At 36.7% G+C, this 22,984-nt stretch overlaps 1 protein-coding gene across 3 annotated transcripts; it reads right to left on the bottom strand.

Annotated features, from left to right (window-relative positions):
• Window positions 1-1,087: 1,087 nt before the first annotated feature.
• ZBTB38 (zinc finger and BTB domain containing 38) lies at window positions 1,088-21,733 on the bottom strand. 3 transcript variants are annotated; one of them, XM_088528542.1, is made up of 4 exons: window positions 21,341-21,733; window positions 15,812-15,921; window positions 1,597-4,720; window positions 1,118-1,397 (listed from the first exon to the last, which is right to left on the bottom strand). In XM_088528542.1, exons 3-4 carry the CDS (start codon window positions 4,718-4,720, stop codon window positions 1,180-1,182), a joined length of 3,342 nt encoding a protein of 1,113 aa, XP_088384668.1. In that variant the 5' UTR covers window positions 15,812-15,921; window positions 21,341-21,733; the 3' UTR covers window positions 1,118-1,179. The 3 variants fall into 3 exon arrangements, with proteins under 3 accessions (XP_088384666.1, XP_088384667.1, XP_088384668.1); XM_088528540.1 differs by having other exon boundaries at window positions 1,088-4,720; XM_088528541.1 differs by lacking the exon at window positions 21,341-21,733 and adding an exon at window positions 20,426-20,624 and having other exon boundaries at window positions 1,088-4,720.
• Between the last annotated feature and the right edge of the window lie 1,251 nt (window positions 21,734-22,984).

The following is a 22,984-nucleotide window of genomic DNA, read 5'->3' as shown; positions in this document are numbered from 1 at the left end:
GTTGTTTAAGGGCTGCCTCAGTGATATATATGGAAGCAAGAATCTGTGCATTTACCTACTCCTCAAAAAAGGAGAAAAAAAAAGGCAAGTTTATTGGGAGTAGCTCAGTCATTTGTTGTTTGGGGATTAGTCCAGGAGGGAAAGGGAGACTGTCTAAATCTCCCCCTCTTCAGAAGAGAAGAACAATTTTTCTAAAAGGCAGGACTCGCAGACCTACCAGGGGGTGGGAGCTTATACACATGATGTTTTTAAGCTGGTCAGATTCCTAACTTTCTATCTATGGGAACAGAGCATGAAGATTTTCTTCAAACAGATGCAACTGAATAGTCCTACCAGGCCATTGACAGTTGAATCTTTTGGGATTTATGCAATTTGGAAGACTGACTGTTACAAGTTGCACTGAATCTTCAATACATGTCTCAGAGATACGATAAATCTGGATTACTTTCCATACTATCACTTAGAGACTTGATGCTTAACAGGGTAACTGCAAAACTAAATATGGACATGTAAATAAATTTATATTCTTGCATCTGTTTTATAAATGCTGAATGCATTCCAGAACTCAACTGTACTTCAGCATACTCAAATTCATGAAACATTTCCCACCTTCACTTTAGAATACACTATACCACAATTATTTTGTTTATAAACACATTACTTTTTGTTTAAAAAAATGCAATATATGGTTTCTGCAACAAAATTTCCTTCTACAGAGTACACTTTGAATCTATGTATTTACTATGTCCAGAATGATCTGACTCAACAACAGCACTGTAAAATAGTTCAGTGGTTAGTTAATAGTGACACTAAGTAGTAGGGGCTTGATGGGTCCTTTTTAAATTTGTTTTCTTCTCTCTATATATATGTATATTAGAAGTCTATTGTGGCAAAAGTAGTTTGGGTCAGACCCTCATTCTCTTTCACATTAGGTTTGTATTATTGCAAAATACTAGTTTTTCTTTTCAATGATTTTTCCCCTTCCTCTTTTGCATATATTGACATACATTTAGATGAAGAACTTTGATCTTTATTTTTGTAAATGATACTGATTTGAGTGGAAAAGTTTCCCCATTCAATGCCTTTATATTTTTTCCAATATACATATTTGGATTTTTCTCCTCTTTTGTACAACTGTCACTCAGAGTATAACTTCTGGAGTTATATTTTGTATATTTTTCACTTCATTCCCTTCTGAGCCAAGAAAATGTTGATTTTCCAAGAGTTTAGCACTTGTATTGCAAAAATGTTCTTTCCTATCTTGTGAGCCTGGGTTTTTGAATAGATGTTTCTTTTGGTGCATTCCCAGAGCAGCTGCTGTCTTGCAAATTTTGGGGCATTGAAAGCAAGCATATCCTTTTCCATTATGCTCACGTATGTGCCTTTGCTCGTGATTCCTTTTGGTAGAAAGATACAAGAAACTCTGTAAGCAGAACTGACAGTGGTACCGCTTTTCTCCAGTATGAATTCTTTCATGTATTTTGAGCGTTTCATTTAAAGTGAATGCCTTATTACAGTACTGGCAGACAAAGTCTTTGACCCCCAAATGAATACGTTCATGCTTCTGTAGATTCCCAGGAATGGAAAAACACTTACCACAGGTTTTGCAGGTGTAGGGCTTTTCCCCAGTGTGACATCTCATATGCATTTTTAGGGTGGATGGACTTTGGAATTGTTTTTGGCATAATTCACAAATGTAAGGCTTCGAAGTAGCTACATGCCAGTGTATGTGTTCTTGACTTTCTGCGGTGGTAGATTTGTCTGTTTCACAGAGCTCACAGTGAAGATTGGGCATTTTGGGGTTTTCCTCTTGACTGATGCCCTTTTCCTCAGGTGCATTCCTCAGTGCATACTCTCGGCTGCATGTGTTGTGACTTTCCTTAATGGAGTTCTTGTATCCATGCTTTTTCCTCCATTTAGTCTTTTTCATTTTTCTTAGCTGTTTAGATTTCTTTTTTGGTTTGTAATTGTAATAAGGTCTCCAGGGCTTATCGTTGGAATCCTGATCACTCACATCATCACACATTTCTGGCAGCTCCATGCATTCCGCACTGTAGAGCTGAGATGGGCTTCTTTCTTTTGCCTCCACTTCCGACTCCTCGACTAGGTTGTCCTGTCTAGACTCATATCTAGATTTTCGACCCCTTTTACAAAACAACTTAGATCCTAAAATGTGCCTTTTCACAATAGCCTCATTACCAATTTTTACTGTTATTTGACAAAGAGGAGCAACATTACTGTCAGTAGACGTTCCAGGTAAGGCGGGCTTTGCAATGTATGTTTCAGTTTTACTTGACTCTTGAACAGTATTTGTTGTTTTGCTAGATGTACCTCCAGCTCCTGTGATGTACTGCGTATCCTCACTCGTTTCTGCTCTGTTGTATAGCAGTGTTTTCTTTTTCTCCTTAATAGTTTTTGATTTAGTAATGCATTTGCCATAATTATCTGACCCATATTTACAATCATCACTTATAGATTGACTAGGTAGGTTATTTGAAGATTCTGCTTTATTGTTTTCTATGGAAGTGACTGTTTTACTATGCATTATTACTGATGAAACTCTGCTACTGTGCATTATAACAGAAGGTGCAGAACTGCTGTAACTGATGACAGAGGTTGAATTCTCTTTCATATTAGTGAAAGACACAATTGAGGAATCATGTTCCTGAGAACTGGAAGCATTTGCAGCAGTGGAAACTGTTTTTTCACGGGTGAAAAAGTTACTTTGCAGGTCAGAATTTAATATACCCACTCCCCAGGAGGAAGAATTCTGAGTATTTGTAGAAGCTGCTGTATCATTACGTGAAGAGGTGTCCAAGGCAAGAGTTCTGTTGTTTGTCAGTATGTTGCTTTGAAAATTCAGTGACGGTAAGTCAGAAGTAAGAGAATTTGGAATGAAACAGTTACTAGAAGTAGATTCATTAACCTGGCTGCTTGCTTGAACACTTTCATATGAAGAATTTCGATAGGACTTATAAGGTAGTCGCCGGCATTTCATGGGTAAAAGTCGATAAAGCTTATATGGATACATACTTGGTTTTAAGCCTCCATTGGCTGTTTTTTTATTTACTGAGAGACGGTGGTCAATTGCATGGAAAGACTTTTGATGATTTTTTAGTATATAGTAAGTCATAAAAGTCTCCAGACAGAAAATGCACTGGTATCGTCTTTCTCCTGTGTGCCAGATCTCATGTCTGGTGCGATACTCAGCTAATGCAAAAACTTTGTTGCAGTAGTGGCAAGGATATGTTCTTCTCCATGAATGTACATTTGCATGTCTCCGAAGACTAGACAGTGTTACATAACTACGCTTGCAAACTATGCAAGTATATAATATCTGCCCATCAACAACTTTAACTAAATGATCTGTTTCTGGTAAAGTGCAGTTTGCATTAGAATAATCAGTTATGCTGTTTTCAGACAATAGAGGCTCTGTGTTTGCATATGAATTGCCATTCCTTCCATCTGTAGCAGTATAATTATCTGAAAAATTTTGTTCACTTCCATTGTGAACAGATAAACTACTTGATCTCATACAGACTTGTTCATGACTTTCCAGTATATTTAGATTTGCAAATTGTTTGCTGCAGTATTTGCATATGAAAGTTTCCTGGTGCTCTGAATGGAGCTGAAGATGAGTACTGAGCAAAGCTCTGTCATTGAATGATTTTGTACAGCAGTTACAGTTGAAAACAGGTGGAACTACAGTTGCCACAGATACAGGGATGTTAGCAGATTTATTTTCTTCTTCTCTGGGTAACTGGAAATCCCCAGCTTTATTTTGAGGTTTTGGAAAAGAAATAATTGTTTGATCAGCAACAGCTTCATGTTGGACTTCTGTATTGGATACTGTAGAGGCTGACGCTTTTGCTACAGCCAGGCCAGCGCTCTGGGCCTTAAAGGCAGTCTTAGGAGTACCACAGGTCTGTTTTCCTGGCTGTATGAGTGGTGTAGCTTTGACATTTTCATAATGCTCTTCACCCATCTTATATGAAGGGCTGTTGTCCTGTTCAGAAAAAGATGTACCTTGAAAAATATCTCCCCCTGAAGAAACTGCATATGAGTGTTCAGCTAATGTACTGGCTGATTCAGCATCTTTGCAAGCCTCACTTCTGTCAAGGCTGGTGGTGGGTGTTTGCATTGCCTCAGATACCTTTTTGAAGCTTGCTCTCAAATCGAGTGGAGAAAACACACTATTCTCGGTTTCAAAAATTGAGAATGCATTTGTAATTCGTGGTCCATTTGTGACAGCTGAGTCTTCGTGTCTCTTTTCATGTTTTTCCTCTTTGACAGTTCCCTTTTCATTGATACAGTATGCATAGGGGCAGGGGGAACTTGAAAAATTAACGTCTGTAAGATCTTCTAGAAATGATATTCCCAGTTTTTTCCCTGCAGCTGCAAGGTCTGTTACAGTCTCCTGTCTTTTAACAACTACTGTGGAACTGTAGATGTAATTAAGAATTTCTGTAAACACTTCAGCTTTGAGATCGTCTAACTCCAGTACATGACCTGAAATGCAGATAGTACGACTCCAGAAAATGTTTTTAAAATAGAGGCTTGAAGCTGCCAGCACATTACTATGGGCTTTAAACTTGGTATCTTCCACAATTATGGTGACATCACATAAAATACCCCGAATGCGCTGTTCATTTAAAATGGAAAGTACAGTGTCACTGTGGAAGTCATCCTTGAGATCCTTGGAATGCGACATGACTGTCATCTACAAGGGAAAACAGAAGAATTAATGGAAGCATCTTTAAAGGCATTATTCATTTATTTAAATGACAGATTGAGTTTATAGCCGTATATTTAAGTTTTAAGAATGAATACAGTTTTGCTATATAACTTGAAATGGACTCACGTGAACAATATTGATTTATGCACAAGATAATCACTAAGTACCAATTATTTGCTCCTAGCTGACCAATACAGCCATGTGATGCATCATCATGGCTATCGGTTACAAGTTCTGTCTCATTTCACTGGGCTGTGCTAATTTCTCAACAAATAGTTACAAACAGGTCAAGGATGCAGGAGTTCCTGTAGCTCCTCAGTAGGAGCCAGAGACTTCACCTATCCCTGAGTGGGTCTGTAGCCAAACCTGGGCCTTTTTGGATAAAGTGACTGTCACTCAGCCCTGGGACCTAAAGCTGCCTCATTCTGACTTGCCAGTGGTGGCTTGGATGCAGCCCACATGGAAGGACGCGCTGAAGCCTCGAGGTGATTTGCCCAGCACACATCCGAGTGACTTGGTGGCCTTTATGGGAAGGCTGAATTGTTTTAGTTCTGTGGATACTGAGGACTTCATTTTCTGGAGCCGGTTGTCAATCACGTAACAACATAACTGCATTTCATCTCCTTATTAACATAACATTTATCACAGAATCAGAGATCCTGTGAAATGCAGTTTCAGCTACAGGACAAGGCTTTATGAGCAATTTTGTAAACAGCAGTGGAGCATGTGCAACAGTACTTATGTAATTCCTTTACTGTTTTTAAAATAGTGATTAGGGTTTATTAGATATATGGCATTTACTTTAAAATGACAGATTTTTATTATTTTTTCCAATTCAATGAGTAAAATTGCAAGTTAAGATCAATAAAAGTGTTTTGTTTTGTTTTTGCTTCAGGTATAGTTTATTTATGCTCACAGTTTGCAATATGATAGTGTGTGTTTGTTCTTAATTTCTGTTACATAGTAAGATTCGCTAAGCAAACAACAGTCATCTAGAACACACTGGCTCTCTCATCCAAACTATTAGCAAGTAACTCTTCGCTGAGCTTGGGGCCTTTATCACAAAGTAAGCAATAGGACACATAGCCCTGTTGAAGCTAGTCTAGTTCACACTTCACACAGTTTAGCAAAAATCCACTGACTGTTTCACTGCCATTTAAATTATACAAAAAAGAATGACGTCTCTGGAGATCTCCAAGGGCCGCTTGGACGCAGTCCTGTGCCACGTGCTCTGGGTGACCCTGCGTGTGCAGGGGGGTTGGACTAGATGATCCCTAGAGGTCCCTTCCAACCTTAAGGATTCTATGACTCTATGACAATGCTACTCTGAAGACCAAGCCAGTGCCCTGTGTGAGATATCATAATTTAGTACATTATAGATGAAGTTTAGAGGTAAAATTTATACCTTACAACAGGACTGTTGTTTCTCTACGGCAGATATTATCAATGCAAAGGGTCAAAACTGCTATTGCAGATAATGGCTGAGAGTTGTGAACACACAGAGCTCACAAGCTGTGACCCATGCCAACTAACACATATCCAATGCGTAGATATGTATGTCTACACATATCTAATGTGTAAATATGCCATGCATATCAAGAAAGGAATTCATCAGTACTACTATGACAGAAATGTAGACATGCATACTGATTATCTAGTCACTTGCACTAGCTATAAGTCTAGATGCACTGTTTTCTGTTTTTAAATCTTAAAACCATATTTATAATATGTTGTAATGACCTGAAGTTCACAGTAGTTAAGGATATTTGTCTCCTTTGGTTCAGTATCTGGAAACCCCTACGTAATTGTAGACAGCTTCTAGCATATCAAGTCTTCTACATGAAGAACTCTGACAAGAACACTTTTCTTCCAGCAAGTAGCCACAATCCCTTAATTGATTCTTTTCCACACTGACAGTGCCTAAGATTATGTCTGACTTGCTCATGTGATGTGGTATTAAAAACCAACTGTCAGACATCAAAAACATTTCACAAAGGAAGCTATTGATACAGTTATTTCCTGAGTATAGAATATAAATGCTGTCAACTATCTCCCAATGAACTCCCCCATAGACACTTGCCTGTACTTTTTCTGCTTCTTTGTAGCAGACAGCTAGTTTTAGTTCAAAGACATACCACCCGACATACTGTTACTAAATATACCAACTTCTATTCTAAGTGGCAACTTCTATTCTAAGTGGCACTTATACACATAGAGCCTACAATTCGTTACCTGAGCATTTTTAGTAAGAGTCTTATTATTCAGCTAGTTATTTTGAAATTTATCCCTTCTCAGGGAAAAGTGTTTTCAATTTCTACTTGCATGTCAGTAGACTGGTAGTTTTTGCAGTCTTTGAATCATGGATATTGCGGTATGCTCAGTCTAGATTCCTTATGTAAAGATAGTAGAAACTGTCAATTGCTATTTGGACACTTATTTTCTCCCAATGTGCTAAACTATTTGCATTTCATTACAAGATTATACAAAAAAAAATATATCTCTGGAGCAAATTAATTTTCAGAGCCATCACTTTCACTTATCTGTCCCAGCTGGTCTGTTCCCTAAACAGTCTACTTCTTCATCTGTGTAATAATTCTCTACTGCCTTTTATTTTACCTGTCTTGCCTCTTGCATTTTTCTGTGTGTGTGTGTGTGTGTGTGTGTGAGAGATACTGTAAGATCAGAGTGCCCTATCTAGCACACATTTTAGGAACATTTTACATTCTGTTTGCATCTGAGGAAAGTACTGTAAAAGGAAAATATCTCTTTAGTTCCCAAGGGTGCCCTGCTGAGATTAAGGTGCACAGAAATCTGATGAATCTTTACTATATATTTTCTATTATAACACTGGAAAGTCCATTTGAAATATTACATTTTTTTTTTCTGCCTGATTATTGTTGTAAAATTATAGGAGAAATTTTAGTATTTAAAATGTTGCCCCAAACCTATTTAAGTGACATTTTGGGGCTATTCAACCCAAAGGGCTATTAAAAGGTCAGGTAAATTCTTCAGGCTACTAAATCATACTTCCTTTACAAGTTTCAGTGTATTACTTTGATACTTTTTTCCACTGCTTCCAAAGGAAAGTAACTTCTTTATAATCAGCGTGGCATCTACCTTGGGTATCTTGCAACCTTAGACATCTAGCTTCTGAAGGGCAAAACTTTAGTTGAGCATTGCTTTGTGCATATTTTTGTTTGTTTGTTTTGGAAAAACAATAGTAGGCCCAGTCTGTAGTTTACTGTTATATTATACATAGCTACACATCATTTTCTGTAAGTATATTTATATTTCTTTTCTTTTATACTCTTGCTTCTTGCCATCCTTCCTTGTTAACTAAGAACAACACTTCCCTTTTGTATTTATTACACCCTCAGAAGCATTATAGACTTTAAATATTTATTTTCAGCCTCACATTATTTCCTCTAATTTTTAATTCAGACTGTTGCAGGAGATGAGAAACTTAAAGAAGATTATACTAATACTGGCAGATCTCTGCAGCCATCAGATGAACCAGTCTGAAAGACTTGTAATTCTTTCTCATTATTGGCATCCTTAATTCAGTCTTTCATTTCCTGGTTTAGATTTTCTATCATCATTTCTCATCATAAGGAAAACAGCCTTTAAACCTTATCAGTGTAGTCAGAGAAGACTTACACTTTTGTTTGAAGTTACATGTCTTACTATGAAAACTACTGTCCCATCACTGAACCTCCTGTAAGAGTGGAGAGATTTGGCACTTTAACTTACCTGTCTCTAAAAAATAATCTTTTCATAACGTACATGTGCCATAGTATGTCTAGTTCTTTCTGATTTCAGAAGGTTTCAGCTTTTTTCCATGTCTCTTCTGAATCTTTTAACTAACTGAAACATGGAAATTCCTAACCAGGAAAGCTGGGGCAGGAAGTGGTGCATCTGCGGATTCAGCACAAGCTCAGGCTCGTCCCTTGCCCGCGAGGTGGAGCTGGATACATGCAAGAGAAGCCCCGTCCCCTTTCCTGGCAAAGCAAGGTGCGATAGTGAGGCTCGCTCAGCTGCGGTAATGGGAACCGCTATTGCAGAGTTCAAACATAATTGTTGTTTAATCCCCTATGAATTACATAAAATATAAGCTGCTGATACAGCAGTGAATTTGAGTATATTTCTCTGTCTTGAAATAGAGCCTCTTGAGACATCAAACATTTGGCAACTCTTCAACTGTCTAGATAACTTGAAGACGCTTCCTGTTTATGGGTAATAGCTGTGCCCCAGGCAAAACTGAACTGTAGCTGGGAAAGCTGCGTTTGGATATGATTTTCCTAGCACCCTCAGAAATGCTTACATGATTTATGCTCAAGTGTCGAATAAGCCGCTGTTTTTGAGCTGTGTGCCAATCAAAATTCATTTCCTGTGGTCCTCCTTAGCAGGGAGGAAGGAGACAAAGGCGGCAGCTCCGTGGAGCGCGGGGGCCGCTTGGGGCGCCATGTTTGGTGCCTGCAGGGCCGGCAGGCGCCGGGGCTGCAGCCGCCATTTTGCTTTGATAATCCCTGCTAATGAGGCTGGTGCTGCACAGGCTGCGCTCGGTGCCCCGCTTCTCCTCACACTAACTGCTACGGCGTTTTTATGTACTTATTTTGCATCAAATGCTTTGTGCTAAATTAACGTGCTCTTCTGTGACAGTTAGCATACTAGCCTGGTTATTTATATGTAAATGTTTCAAGCTCAGACAGACAGGGAAAGACAGTGTTCCCTACGTCCAACCCCTTGCCCTATGTCATTAACAGTTTGACTTACATTATTAATATTCATTTTACACTAGCAAATGACCCTTTCATTACTTTATTCTTTTTCAAAGCTCTTCTGCTTTGAAGGATAACTTCAATGAAGGTATGTAGCTCAGAACATAAGTTCTGCAACTTCCCAGTGAAAAGGAGAATATTTCCCCTAAATAATCATGTTTGAGATGAATTTGCTTCAGATCTTGAAGAATATTCATATTTATTTTCTTTCCCTTACCTGATTATACTAGCTCTCTTGTTTCTACATATACATAAAAATCTGCAAGGTAGCAGGAGGATATTTATTTTAAGCAGTAGTCTTAGCCTCTAATTTCATCAAAATATTTACTGCCTCAGGAAACAAGTGCAACATTACTATTGGTGCTTAGGAAGTGCTAACAATTGTTTGCCCAAACAAAGAAGAAAGTAGTGTAATTTTATTTGGCCAGAAGCATTTTATTTGCTCCAACATACTTGGCATTTTTTCGTCTATATATTCGCTCCAATTTTAAATAGATTGCAAAAGCTGTGTCTCCAGGTACTTTTAATCGTGAAACCTAGTGAAAAACTGGGCTTTAAGTAAGGTGAAAAGCATCCATTTAAGCAAAAGGATGTTTTCCTTTTGCCTTAAAGTTTGGAATAATTTCAGTCAACACTAATTCGTATTAATTTTTACATCTATGTGCTGTGGCTGGAATGATATTTTGTTTTCAAATCCAAACCTATGATTTGAAAGCACTGAATAATAGGAACTGCTTCATTTTAGACACAAAAGTTCCAGAAGCGTGAGCTATTTTGTCATCATCACCATTGGGAGCTTGGAACCTACAGTGTTGCTAAAACTCACTTCCTTCATAAATGCTGCTTTATCATCTAAAAAAAAATTAATATCAACATTAGATAAACAGATTCATCTTAAGAAGTGATAACCTTTTCTTTTTAGCATATTATTTTGGAATTCTTAGATGATTTCCTGGTTGTTTGAATGATATGGTTTTATTTTTTCAAGAGATTGTCAGAATTTCAGTGACTAATCTGAACTTCTCCCACTATTTTACACAATTCACATTAAAAGTCCAGCTGACAAATAATGAAGTTGTCTGTAGAGAACTTCATTATCACTTTAGCATTACTGAAATTCCCATCTAAAAGTTCTCCTGTTGAAACAATGTGTATCTTAATTTAGAACGCTCTACTCCCCAAAAGAGTTCTTTTTTTTTTTTTTTTTAATCTCACCACAAACTGAGGTGTTCTTATCAGTAGCTATTGGTAATGGAATGTAGAATAAATATTTGAAGAACAAAAGCAAGGTTGTCACAACCTTCTTTTTTATTCCAAATTACATAACTGAGAAACAGAGTTTCATAATCATGGGTAGGTTGCTTTTTATCATGGACTTTGCTTATTTACTGTTGTTTCTGTATTGTTTTAGGGGTGCATATTAGTATGTATAATGAAGACTTCTGACAAAAGTGCTCCCAGATGTATTTGTGAAGAACGTGGTGTTATTAGGAACACAACAATATGGATTAAATTCAAACCATTATAATCCTTAAAAAGAAAGAAATTACTATGCATTACTGAACAGGAACAAATACAAGTATTGTTTTAGATTATGTGAATCATTGTTAAGTACAGTTAGGCTATGAATTCTCATTAAACCTTAGCTTGTTTTTCTTTAGCTGTTTTGGAAGCAGAGGGATAACTGTCATTTGTATAACACATTATTCTTATACCCCCAGTATAGAGATATTAATCTATTTGTTTCATGTCCTGGCTGTTTCCATAATCACATAGGAGAGTTGCACAAAACAGATTTTTTTTTTTTAATTAATCCCTATTATCCCATTATCTTCCTATGGAAACTTTAGCTCAGTCACATTTTCTGACTGATAGTACTTGATGGTACTAATTCACATACATGAACTTGAGCTTTCTGGAATTCATAATATCGCTGACCATTTATATATTGAAAATATACTTCGTAGTAAAAAATTCTTTATAAGACTGGCTTGGCTGCACCTAAGATTTTACGTTCTCACTATAATGTTTCATATAGTACCATTTACATGCAAAGAAAATGGAGTAACTGATGCTGCAATCAGACCTGCAGTTGCTGACTACATTAATATCTGTTAATCTCAATGAGAAGTTGCACAAGGAGATCTGTCTACATCTGCAGTCCTCATTTCAGACTTTTTAATATGCATTATATACTAGGAGAAATAGCAATCTTCCTAGTGTACCAATTCCCATTTAACATATAAATTATTGTGCATAACATTACACAAATATTCTGTTTTTTAAATATAACTCCAGAGTGGTTTAAAAGTGATTATTTCTTTTATGGTATAACAGCAAGGTTTTATATATATATGTGTGTGCATATATATATATCATCAAACTTTTACTCCTTTTTAAAAGGAAAAAGGCATAGAAATGGCTGTTGAAATGGTGGTATTTAGATGCTTTGCTGAAGTCTGACAATCTCACTTCTGCCAATCATGGCATGTGGTATTCTTTCCCTAAGAGTATTTCAGACTGCTGAGGAAAATAATATTCCAATATTCCTCTGTAGTCAAGCAGTTTCAGTTCTCAAAGAATAGCAGGAAACAGTACATATATATAGCGCCTTACCAACTTGTGCAAATTCTTTGAGAGCAACAGAATTTGGTCAGGGCTTCTCAGTGCGTAATGAAGGCCTGCATATCCATGAGAAAAAAAAAATAATAATACTTGGACAGATTGGCTTCCCTATTGCTCTCTCTGCTGGGGTCAGAAGCAACCTATCAGGCCACTGAGAGAGAAAACACAGCTCATGCTTTCTCCTCAAGCAGACCAGCACTTCAGTGTGAAGTGTGGAGGAGCCCCAAGGGCCTCCACTTACTTTTCTGCAATGGAGGCAAGGGAAATCGTTCCCCTGGCGAGGCCTCCTCCTCTTCTAGACCCTTCAGCAGAGGGAGAAGAAAGCAGAAGGACCAGAGATGCAGTCACCTCTGCAGCTGCCCATTCACCCTGGGCTGCATGGGAAAGAGTGCTGGGTAGGACTTACCTGCCTTTAAAGCTCTGTAAGCTGCACAAGTACACAAAAGCAAGACTCTTTTCCCAAGTTATATTGGTTTCATATGAATCATTTTAGGCATGACCTTTTTTAAAGGTATAATTACCTTTGTCTCTCCACCAACCTAAAGATGAAAAACAGGCAAGAACAATAACTGACATAAATCCAGATTTTTCTCTTTTGCACACAATTTAGAACCTTATGTTGTACTGCTACTAAAAATCAGCTCCCTTTACATCTTACTAATTCTGTAAGAACCATCATAATATATTTTCATTTGCTTTATGTGCTGCTGACAAGTTACTTTCTAGCCTCTTGCACCTCTGGGACTCATGGCAGTCCTAGCTAGCTTAGATCAGACACAGTTGTGAAGCTGTGTTTACAGTCTGAGTATTTTCCCTTTTTCTATTGACTATTAAGTGTAGTAATTGGTATATCTCCATAGCTTTAAACAAAAAGGGCAAATTAAATATTTAATTTTTGCTCATTTTGGACAAACACTGTGTTGTATTCTGTTGCCCATTCGGTTATCAGATAAAATAAAAGTAGTCTAATCCAGCCTTTCATTCTCCAGTTTCACAGGAAACATCCTTTGAATATCTGAACCAACATCCTCAAGAGGAGGATGCCAAATTGCGTGCTTGGGGGCCACTGTGATTCCCAGCCAGGTGCGCTGAGGACCTGGCCAGTACAGCCACTCTTGACCTGTACTGCAGCTGAGGTAAAAATCTTGCTGGACTCAGAATAGAGCTGCCTCCCTTCCCCTGGCAACACATGCATAGCAATAACCTGATTTAGTTTGTCTTCTAGATGATGAGGCACAGCCATTCCAAAAAGCTACAAACATCAAGCTGCTAGCTGACCACCACGGATCTCTGACTTTATTTAAAACTGCAAAATATTTTTATATTTTTGCTCTTTTTTTTTTTTTTGTGAGTTTCAGCATGCTAAAAGTCCTAAACGCTAGCACAAATGATAACTTTTACTCTGAATCACGGTCACATGCACAACTACTCAAATCACACCAAATAAATTTAAGATCAAGACTTGCAGTCTCCCATTTTTCCTTTCTGTCCTTCCAAAGTTGAGCATTTTAGACTTACTTATTAACTATTAAAGATACATCAATTTGGGTAATACAATTAACTGGAAAAGAGGTATACAGTCTTCCATTTTATGGAAAATGAATACTTTGAGAAGACAGGCCCAAAATGTACATAACTTACCTCAAATCTCTAAAGAAATCTATCAAAATGGATCTGATCGATATCTAAGTTTCTTTTAAAGACAAGGATATACAGCAAGACAATACTACACAAACCCAGAAAGTGTACAGAAACTACTGCCTAAATGCAAAATTTTACTCCAAGTTTAGTCCATGAACATTTGCCATTTTGATCTCTTCTACAGCTTCCTATTGCTCCCCCCCGCTCCCTCTGTTGCCGGCTGTTAAGGACAGCACTTTATTGTTGCGTCTCTGAACCTGGATATTTTGGATAGAACGAGGGTGCCAGAAGCAGCAGAAGTTTCATTTTTATTTAGTGGCTTCAGTTTGTCAGTGTGTCAAGCAATGATCATATTTGCTTCTGAATTCTTGTGCAAGATTCAAATTTAGAATGGCTGAGCATTTCTGAAAGACATCAGATATCTTAATTTTCCATATTTTGTTGTATATAGTCAGAATCTTGGTGAAAAATTTGCACACTGAACTAGCCACACTAATATCGTCCAGTTATTAAAAGTCGAAATTAAAGCTCAGTGAAAAATCATGGAGAGATTTCCATTGACAACAATAGAATTTAGGTTAAAATCTTTGAATATGAAAAATTCATTTTAGGCTATGCCAGAAATCTTTTTACATGGTGATTTTCAAGATGCATGCATTATTATGAGCACATGCTATGTAAATGCATTGGGCTGGTTAAAAAGCATTCACTGACACACATCTGCAGCTTTGCTAATGTACCTTTTATTCGTATGTAGTTGCCAAGGAAACAGGTTATGGCCCAGTATTCTATCTAAAAAATACTGAGCAACTGCTCCGTGATCATTTTACTTAGAATAGGTAGAATTTAGAATAGGTAGAATTTTGCAGCCATTGCTCTGTATGTCCAAATGTCTTCAATTTATCTAATTTTGACATTTCATTGATTAGTTTAAACTAACAATGCCATATTTTTCTCTGAAAAATGTTATCATCTCCTGTCTTTAAATCATAGAGCACTGTATATTAAAAGTAAAGTTAGACTACAGATATTATTTTGAGATATTCTAAAACAAAAAGAATGTGGTGTTTTTAATGTTTTGTGTATGTGTTTTAAATAGCTCCTTTTCTTACATTTTGAGCAGCAGCCTATTTATCTATTTGTATCTTAAGATATTTCAGCTATGACTATGAGCACACAAATCTTTTCCTACAGAAATGTGTGAATAGTGCCACTGCAATCAATGAAACTACTCCCTTGCTACAATGCACATTATACTATACGATGTAAAAGGCCAGGTTCAAAATTAAAGAATTAAAGCATTTCAGATTCTTTCATTCTATACATACGCATCTCAAAGTGAAAGCACATATACCAGATATGTTAATTTTAACTGAGATGAATTTTGAATTCACAATAAGATGACAGAAACTGATAATATTTGAAAAAATCATGCAAAATGCACAACTGTATTTTGAAAAATCCTGATTATTTATCACAATACTTTACTTGATTTCTGCTTACTGCTTACTGAAGCTCACAATTCAAGTGTTTTCTTTTTTTTTACTGCCTCCGATTAGAGTCCTGTATAGAGATTAGCCTTTTAGGAGACGAACTATATAAAACTCAATCAAAATAGCAAGATTAAAATTGGACATGGGTGCTAACAGACTTCCTCTACCTTTACTGCATGCCATAGGTTTATAATGGTTGCTAGTACTGGCATCCAGAGTTAACATTCTGGCAGGCTTAAGAGGTTTGCTTCTTGCCTGCCAAAATGTCTGGTTTGCACAGATCATGGGAATTTCATGGAAGCCATAACAACCTGTTTCAAAGGTCTGTTCTGCAAGATTTTATTTCTCTAACCTCTATGGCAATAAAAATCAAACTAGAGATGGAAACAAAAAACATCAATATTAAGACCTGAATATAGTAAAGCAGTAAAATAGTGAGAAAAAAACACTCTTAAATGCATATTCAAAAACGAGGTAGCTGTTTAATTGAAAAAAAAATCAGAGATTGCAGCTTACTATCAATCACCCCATAAACTTACCTAGATTCAGGTTGTTTGTCTGTTACTGTCTTTTTAAACTGGTGTCAACAGATATGCCCGGCAAAATCATCTCAGCAATCGTGGGACCTCTGTGGCTCCTCTGTGCCAGTCTGCAAAGGGAAAAGGCGATTTTAATAACTCAAGATTAGACAAGTACCCATTTCCAGATACATCGCGTAACCCATTGTCACTTTCTTTGGAATGCTCTCGTTCCAGACGTATGAGCCTTGCCACGGGCTGGCAATGCAACAGCTCTGTTAATGAAACTGTTCTAAGGACTGCTTTGGGAAGCATTGCTTCTTTATGGTTTAACCTGTGTAGTGCAAACAGGACATCATGTTTCACAATGTATCCTAGACTGGAATCTAAGGACATTTTCTAAATAAAGTTTGAAACCATTTCTTCACCAGGATTTTGGGGATAATTAGGCTAAGAGCAGGCCTCAGCTATATTTCTTTACCAGCAGCCATCCAACTACATCCAAGCCATTCCTGTCATATTTACTTAATAAGATATCCAATAATGGAGGCTTCCTGCTTTTCTCGGTCAATCTGTTCCTCAGTTTCACAAAGTAAAGTCAGTGAAAAATAATTGTGTTTTTAAGATTAGCTATCACATCTAGTCAGTTCAGAAAACAAATTATGGTACTGTGGGAAACAATCTTCATTACTAGGCAACTCCCTTGACTCCACATAAACTTCAGAAACCAATTATAAATTATCTTTTATTTTTAAAGCTGCCATGTATTTTTGACATCTCTCAAAGGGCCTTTTCTTTCCCTTCTTTCCATTCTGCCACTTCTGTTCTAACCGCTTTTACCACAGATAAGACTTTTTAAGCAATATATAGTCTTTCTGTATCTTGCTGCTTAAATGATTCTTCATTGTTTTCAAACATCCACATTTTATGCTACTATACATCAAACATCCTAATAATATATAGGATTCAAACATCCTTTATTATATAATACTGTAAAAAATATTAGCACAAGGTTTCATCCTGAAGATACTAGACAAAAATCAAATTGTTCCATAGAACAAACTGCAGAATCTTGCGGATGAGGCTCATGACTCAGCCAACAGGCTTTTACGGAGTGGCAATTAAAAATAAATAGATACATCTTCCATTTGCAAACATACTGCTATAATTTCATAGAAAACTGAACTACAGCATCCATCACTTGTTAGGTTTTAGCTGCAGTCTATGCATGTCTCCTCATAATAAAGGCCAGTATGAAAAAAGAAACTAATTAAGCCATTATTATTATTATCATCTCAAATAGCAGTAAAGTCATGAGCCCATCTATTGTTTCAAGTCACTGACAAAGATTATGGTGAGTAGGAAGCTTAAACTTTTTAATTTAGGGATTTAGAGGAATCCAACAACAAAAACAAAACAAAAAAAAGATTTTATCAAAGCTAAAAGAATCCCCAAATTTGGTAATGCTACTTTGATAATGTACTGCTATACATAATAAATCAATTTTAACACATGCTAAAAACCTATACCTGACAAACTTGAACATCATGAAGGAAAACAGCCACCCTAGATGCCCTGAAAGGGTTAGTTGGTATCTGTTCATTACTAACACCCCCTGAGGGTAACAGTCCAACAGATATTAGATAAAGATAAACAGTTTCACACTGTCGGATCTGCAAATCAAACTGAAATTTAGAGCCAGAAGTATCCTAAACTGAAAAGGTAATTTAAAAGTAAGCAGGATAGTGCCCACTGGAATTATTTTTTGCTAGGTTTTGTGCCTAGTCAAGCTTTATGTAGATTTTCTGTTTGGCATAAGTAGAATTTCCATCCATAAAATAATAGATTTCAGGTATAAAAAAGGGAATTGAATATCAGCAATTTGGCATCTAGGATAACACTAGACAAAAAGCCAAGTCTGCCCCCACTCCAGCACTAACATTTGACAGGTTGTGCTGAGGCATGAAAAACTGCACCTGTTCCTAGGGGCATCCATTACCCCCTTAGCCAAAGAGAACAAAATGCAGGAAGTTTCTACAGGATTTTGTAGAGCACTCCGGCGTTGATATTAGACGTCCTGCCTCAGCTAGATTTAACTACCATTAAAATCTGTACAGCACCCGGCGAATGATACTGGAACTGCAAACAGCTTGCTAATTACTCGAATCCTCCTTAATAAATGAATCCGTTTCTTCAGCTAGAAGAAATTACCGCTCACAGGCTGCCAGCGAGTTTTTCCAGAGCCATGAAAGCACTTGAGTTCAGTCATATTAATTACAAGAGGACTTGCACCCTCTAACAAAAGAGCGAATTTGCAAATGGATTTAAAACGACCATAGTGAAGCATGCTCGTGTCATGGAGCTGCGCTTCCCTGAGTGCATATATTTAAACACAAAGAAGTAATAAAAACAGTTTAACTAAAAGTGCCACTTCTTTTCTAAAGATAAATATCAACAGCAATAAAAAGATTGCTACTGCAGAGCATTAGCTCAGCAACTTCCTTTAAAAATAACCACATAAGAAATAAACAACGAAATACAGTTTTCATAAGAACATGTACAGGTATTCTTTCCATTACACTTCAGACTGAAAGATAAAATATTGGAGATAAGCTACTGGGGAAAAATAAAATCATATTAAAAATACAACTTTCATACGTCACTTGAGAGATGCTGTTTATTATGTTTTTAGTTCTGCTTCCTTATGTGGAATGGGGAAATATGATTGCACTGTCTAACTCATCTAGTAATTACCAACCCAATGGATTTATTATCATTATTAAGCATTGGCCTATCAAGACAGATGACAACAGTCATCTTCCTGAACAGTTATACACTCTTTATTTGGAATACACTGAACTGATGTATTTAAAAATAAATAAGAATTAGTTCAATCTCACTGAAACTGTCAAGACTATCATTAATATAATGGACTGTGCTTCTAATACACCTTTTGTATTGATTTTCCATGCTAGATCATCATCCACGTAAAATATACTTGGTCATTTTAAAGTCAAGGACGTGAAAGGAAAATGGCTACCCTGCTGCAAAAGTCTCAGTGCAGTAGTGAGAATTTCTCAAGTCACGTACAAAGGAGACTCAGAAGGAAATACATTGCATTAGAAGTCAAGTGGAGACATTTAGCAAATTTGGTACTGTATTAGCTGTTACCTCTGGTATACGCACAAGATTTGTCTTATATTTTTTAAATGTTACATAAAAATGGAAATAAGGAATTAAAGTACTTGAATTTTGCAAAATGTAGGAGGTCTGCAAATTACCGCAGACCGCAAGTGAGCTTATATAAAGGCTTGTTTATAAGGTCTGATACAAGCTCTTTTCCAGCATGGTTCAACACAGTTCTTTAGCTGAACTCCAGAATGCAACCACTATTTAAAAATGGGTTATTAGCATTACTGTGGCAGAATTCAGCAAAGGTGAAAAGGGGCTTAAACACCCTTCTGATTCTCTACATTTCTCAGCTGCTGTTTTAGTGATACTTCTATCTTGGTGATAATGAAACTATCACTTTATGTACCGACAGTACAAACCTTGACCTACATACAAGACTAGTCTAATTAAAAAAAAAAAAAGAAAGAAAAAAAGAAAAAAAACGGAAGAAAAGGGAAAAAAAGAATCACCACTTGGGTGCATTTCTGAAAGCAATCAATGCAAAACAGGAAAAAAACAGTTTTATGCTGTGCACAGCTTTATAAACATAGCATCGTGTAAGAAATGATAGTCACATGAAAACATAAAATGAGATCAGATTCTCATTTAGAACTGAAAAGAAACTTAACTGCAAAATTTCCATTTGCATTGTGGTACTGGTATTAAAGAGAATAATTTCTTTTACACCACTACTACTGCACCTTTTAAAAGGATTTGGTTGCCACGGAAACTGGTTCTGGCCCAGTATTAATCTCAAACAAATATATTACAGAAGTTGGAGTTAGTAGCACAATAATCATAATTCTTTTTATTCTTAATGCTCAAATTCAGCCTTTTGCACCTATTGCTGCCAGTTTTAATTTCACGATCTTTTTGTTTGAAGTAAAACACGTCAGTGAACTGATACTCTGCTTAAGCTGATAGGGCCATCTCTATCAATCATTTAAAAACCTTATGCTTTAAAATAAAAAGAAATAACTGAAGGTTTATATTTGTATCCGATACAGAAAATATTAGTATTAAAGCTTATCAATCTTTATTTAAGATTTCGCACAACGCATGGGAAAACGCTCACAGCAGAATTTAAATATTTTTCATTTTTCTTATCTGCCTTAATTTTTATTTTTGCATTTTAACTGCAAGCTCCATAAGGCTCATAGGCAGCTTTAAAATGTAATGGAATCAATCGGGTTTTCAAAAATTCTTTTGTTGCAGAGGCGTCGCCACGCCCTTGCTACCTATGGTTATTTTAACAGACATGACTGCTCTATTTTCACAATAGGTTTTTTTAAATAGGTAAAAACAATTGTCATGTCAACATGTGAAGCCAAGCAATTTAATATCATGTTGGTTTCAATTAACACTTTAATGTATTTTTTAAACAGAAAGCTATATTCTAAAGCCCATTTTATGTTCTTGCAGCCCTGATGAAGAAATCTGTAAAACATGCAAATCTCAACCTACCTGCATGTACCACTTAGTGCAGTGTTAGCGTGGCAATGCACCCAGCCATTTTTACGTAAAGCGATGGAGACAAACTGAATTCTCGGTCTTCTTGATAATTTTTAGAAGCCGTTGTCAAAAATCAGATGGGAAGCAGCTTGAATAGACCATGATCAGGAGAACTGAATTTGTCAATAGGGAAAGCAGGAGTGGGGGAGGAAAAAAAAAAGAAAAAAAAAAATCTTCATCCGAGGTTTTCCGAAACTGCAATACGAGATTTTTTTTTTCTCTCCTCCTCAGAGGGTTCACAGCTCGAAGCTGACCACAGCAAAGGCCACTTGTCACATTTACTGAAAATCAGCCTATTGATATCACAGCTGAAAATATAAACTCGACAACCAAAGCCCATTGCACAACGTGGACTGCGTAAGAGTTAAAAATAGATTCGACGTGCCTCCTACCTGCATAATAAATATGTAAGTTTCAAGTGCTTTAATTCGATATTCACATTAATTAACAATACAATATACATTATTTAAACTACAGTAAATGCAAGAAGAAAAAGGGTGACACCATCTGGAAGCACAGTTTGCCTTTTTTTTTTTTTTTTTTTTTCTTTCCACGGGCTAGTAACGTAGTTCGAATGTGATGACAAGCTAACAGCTCACCACATTGCAAATGAAAAAAAATTCTTAAGGTGATGCTCAAATATCTAAGCCTGTAATGAAGCAAAAACCAGTCTTCGCTACTGCATGCTATGGCACACAGACTATTTACATACTCACATTTGAGATACCAGGCACGGTATAATGAATTCAATACACGGCATGCACACAGCACAAGCAACGTTAATCCTGCCTGCCATTTTAGGCTTGCAGGAGTAAGATACATACTGCAGCACAGCTCTGGTAAGGGAGGAGGCAAGGGACAGCTCACCTTAAATGCAGTATCTGATTAATGTTGTAAGTGACATTGCATATCGGCTACAGAGTCTTGGTTCAACTGGGTGGGAGGGAACAAAGAAAATTGTCATCAACTGGTGATGCAAGATGAGCTCCAGTCACTAGCACTGTTAGCAAACTCCAAATTCTACAACGATACAGTAGTAGGCATTTCAAACTCTTATCAGAATCTGTCTGTGCGATAGCTGAGTCCGCCTGCCGATGAAAACAAAACAATCTTCTTGCTTATTGGAGAAAGGCTGGATTGACTACAGCAACATCCTCTTGACGGAGAAAGATTTCACATAGCACATTAGATCCTAGATGCATTTGCTGCGCTTTCCTATTTTTTAAGCCTCAGAATTCAAAAAAAAAAAAAAAAAAAGGAAGAAAAGGAAAAAGATAATTATAGGAAAAAATATCATAAAGATCTATTTTTCATGCAAGTAAAACATTTCCTTTTTCTTTCCTTTCTGCTTTTTTTTCTCTTTTACAGTCCATCAAAATCCTAAGCAGTATTGACAAACCACACGAGCAGAGGGTCTGACTGCATGATCAGCTGTCTGTGTCTACGCTACACCCTGTTAACCACAAGCAGTGTTAGAGCTAAATATATCTGCAATGCAGAAATGGTAGGTGCTCTGTGGTATACAATTCTGATTAATCATAAAATATTTTTCTATCATAGATATAATAAAGCAAAGAAAAACTGCTGCTGATCTTTTTTAGGCACCGAATCTGTCTGACTTACTGAACATAAAAGCCAACCTAAGTATACTGACCTAGATAGCACTAAGACGACTTAAGCAGCAAACAAGCATACTCACTGTCAAAGCAAGGAAAAACGAAACAAAGATTGTCTAATCAAACTGAAAGCAACAGCGCGCTACCACAGTATGAATTCCAAAATGCTACGTACTGTATATGCACATCTCATGTTAGTGGGAGATGCAAAGCTCCTTTGTTTTTTCTCGGAGGCTTTTCTTAGCTACGGTTGCACAATGACATTCTGACATCATGGAGGTCACGCAGCTACTAAAGTGCTGTCGTCTTTTGGAAGAAAAAAATCATTTTGGAATATTAAGCCACAGCTGCAAAAATAATAATAATGAATGTCACATAACCTGCTTAACATCTCTCCTTTACCTTTTGGGATTAATAGTATGGACATTGTTCTGCTGCATACATTAAATTGGTTTCACCCTCTGCAGTGATTGCAGGAGTGTAACTGCGGGAATTAGATTTCTCTAAATAAGTAGATAGAAACGTTAAAAAAAAAAGTTTAATTCTCCAGAAAAACTTAAAAATACAATAAAATATTTGATATGGATAATGAAAAATAAGCAATAAAAACTGCATATCTGTTTTTAATGTCTTTTTTAAAAGCAAAACTGTTTTTTTCACTATCACTGTTTCCAAAGGGAGAATGAAAGCAGCATAGCACAGCTTACTATGACCTGAATTACATTCCCAAAATGCTAAACAATCAGGTGAAATAAACCTAAGGGTTTGTTTTATCTCTTTATAGGGAATCCTTCTGATGCACTCCCAATGACTTGTGCTTTCCTTTTCTTTCCATCCCAGATACCCCAAACAGCTACCCAACACAGTCAGAATGTACATGTTAATGTGTCAGCTT

Source organism: Tinamus guttatus, unplaced genomic scaffold, assembly GCF_059628265.1.
Source record: "Tinamus guttatus ecotype Peru unplaced genomic scaffold, ASM5962826v1 Tinamus_guttatus_pri_ptg000311l, whole genome shotgun sequence".
Lineage (NCBI taxonomy): Eukaryota > Metazoa > Chordata > Aves > Tinamiformes > Tinamidae > Tinamus > Tinamus guttatus.
The sequence above is the reverse complement of the archived record's forward strand: the minus strand, read 5'-3'. Positions and strand labels throughout refer to the sequence as shown.

Bases quoted from the DNA above. Each gene is read 5' to 3' on its own strand.
- ZBTB38 (XM_088528540.1), bottom strand. From the start codon at position 4,720: ATGACAGTCATGTCGCATTCCAAGGATCTCAAGGATGACTTCCACAGT.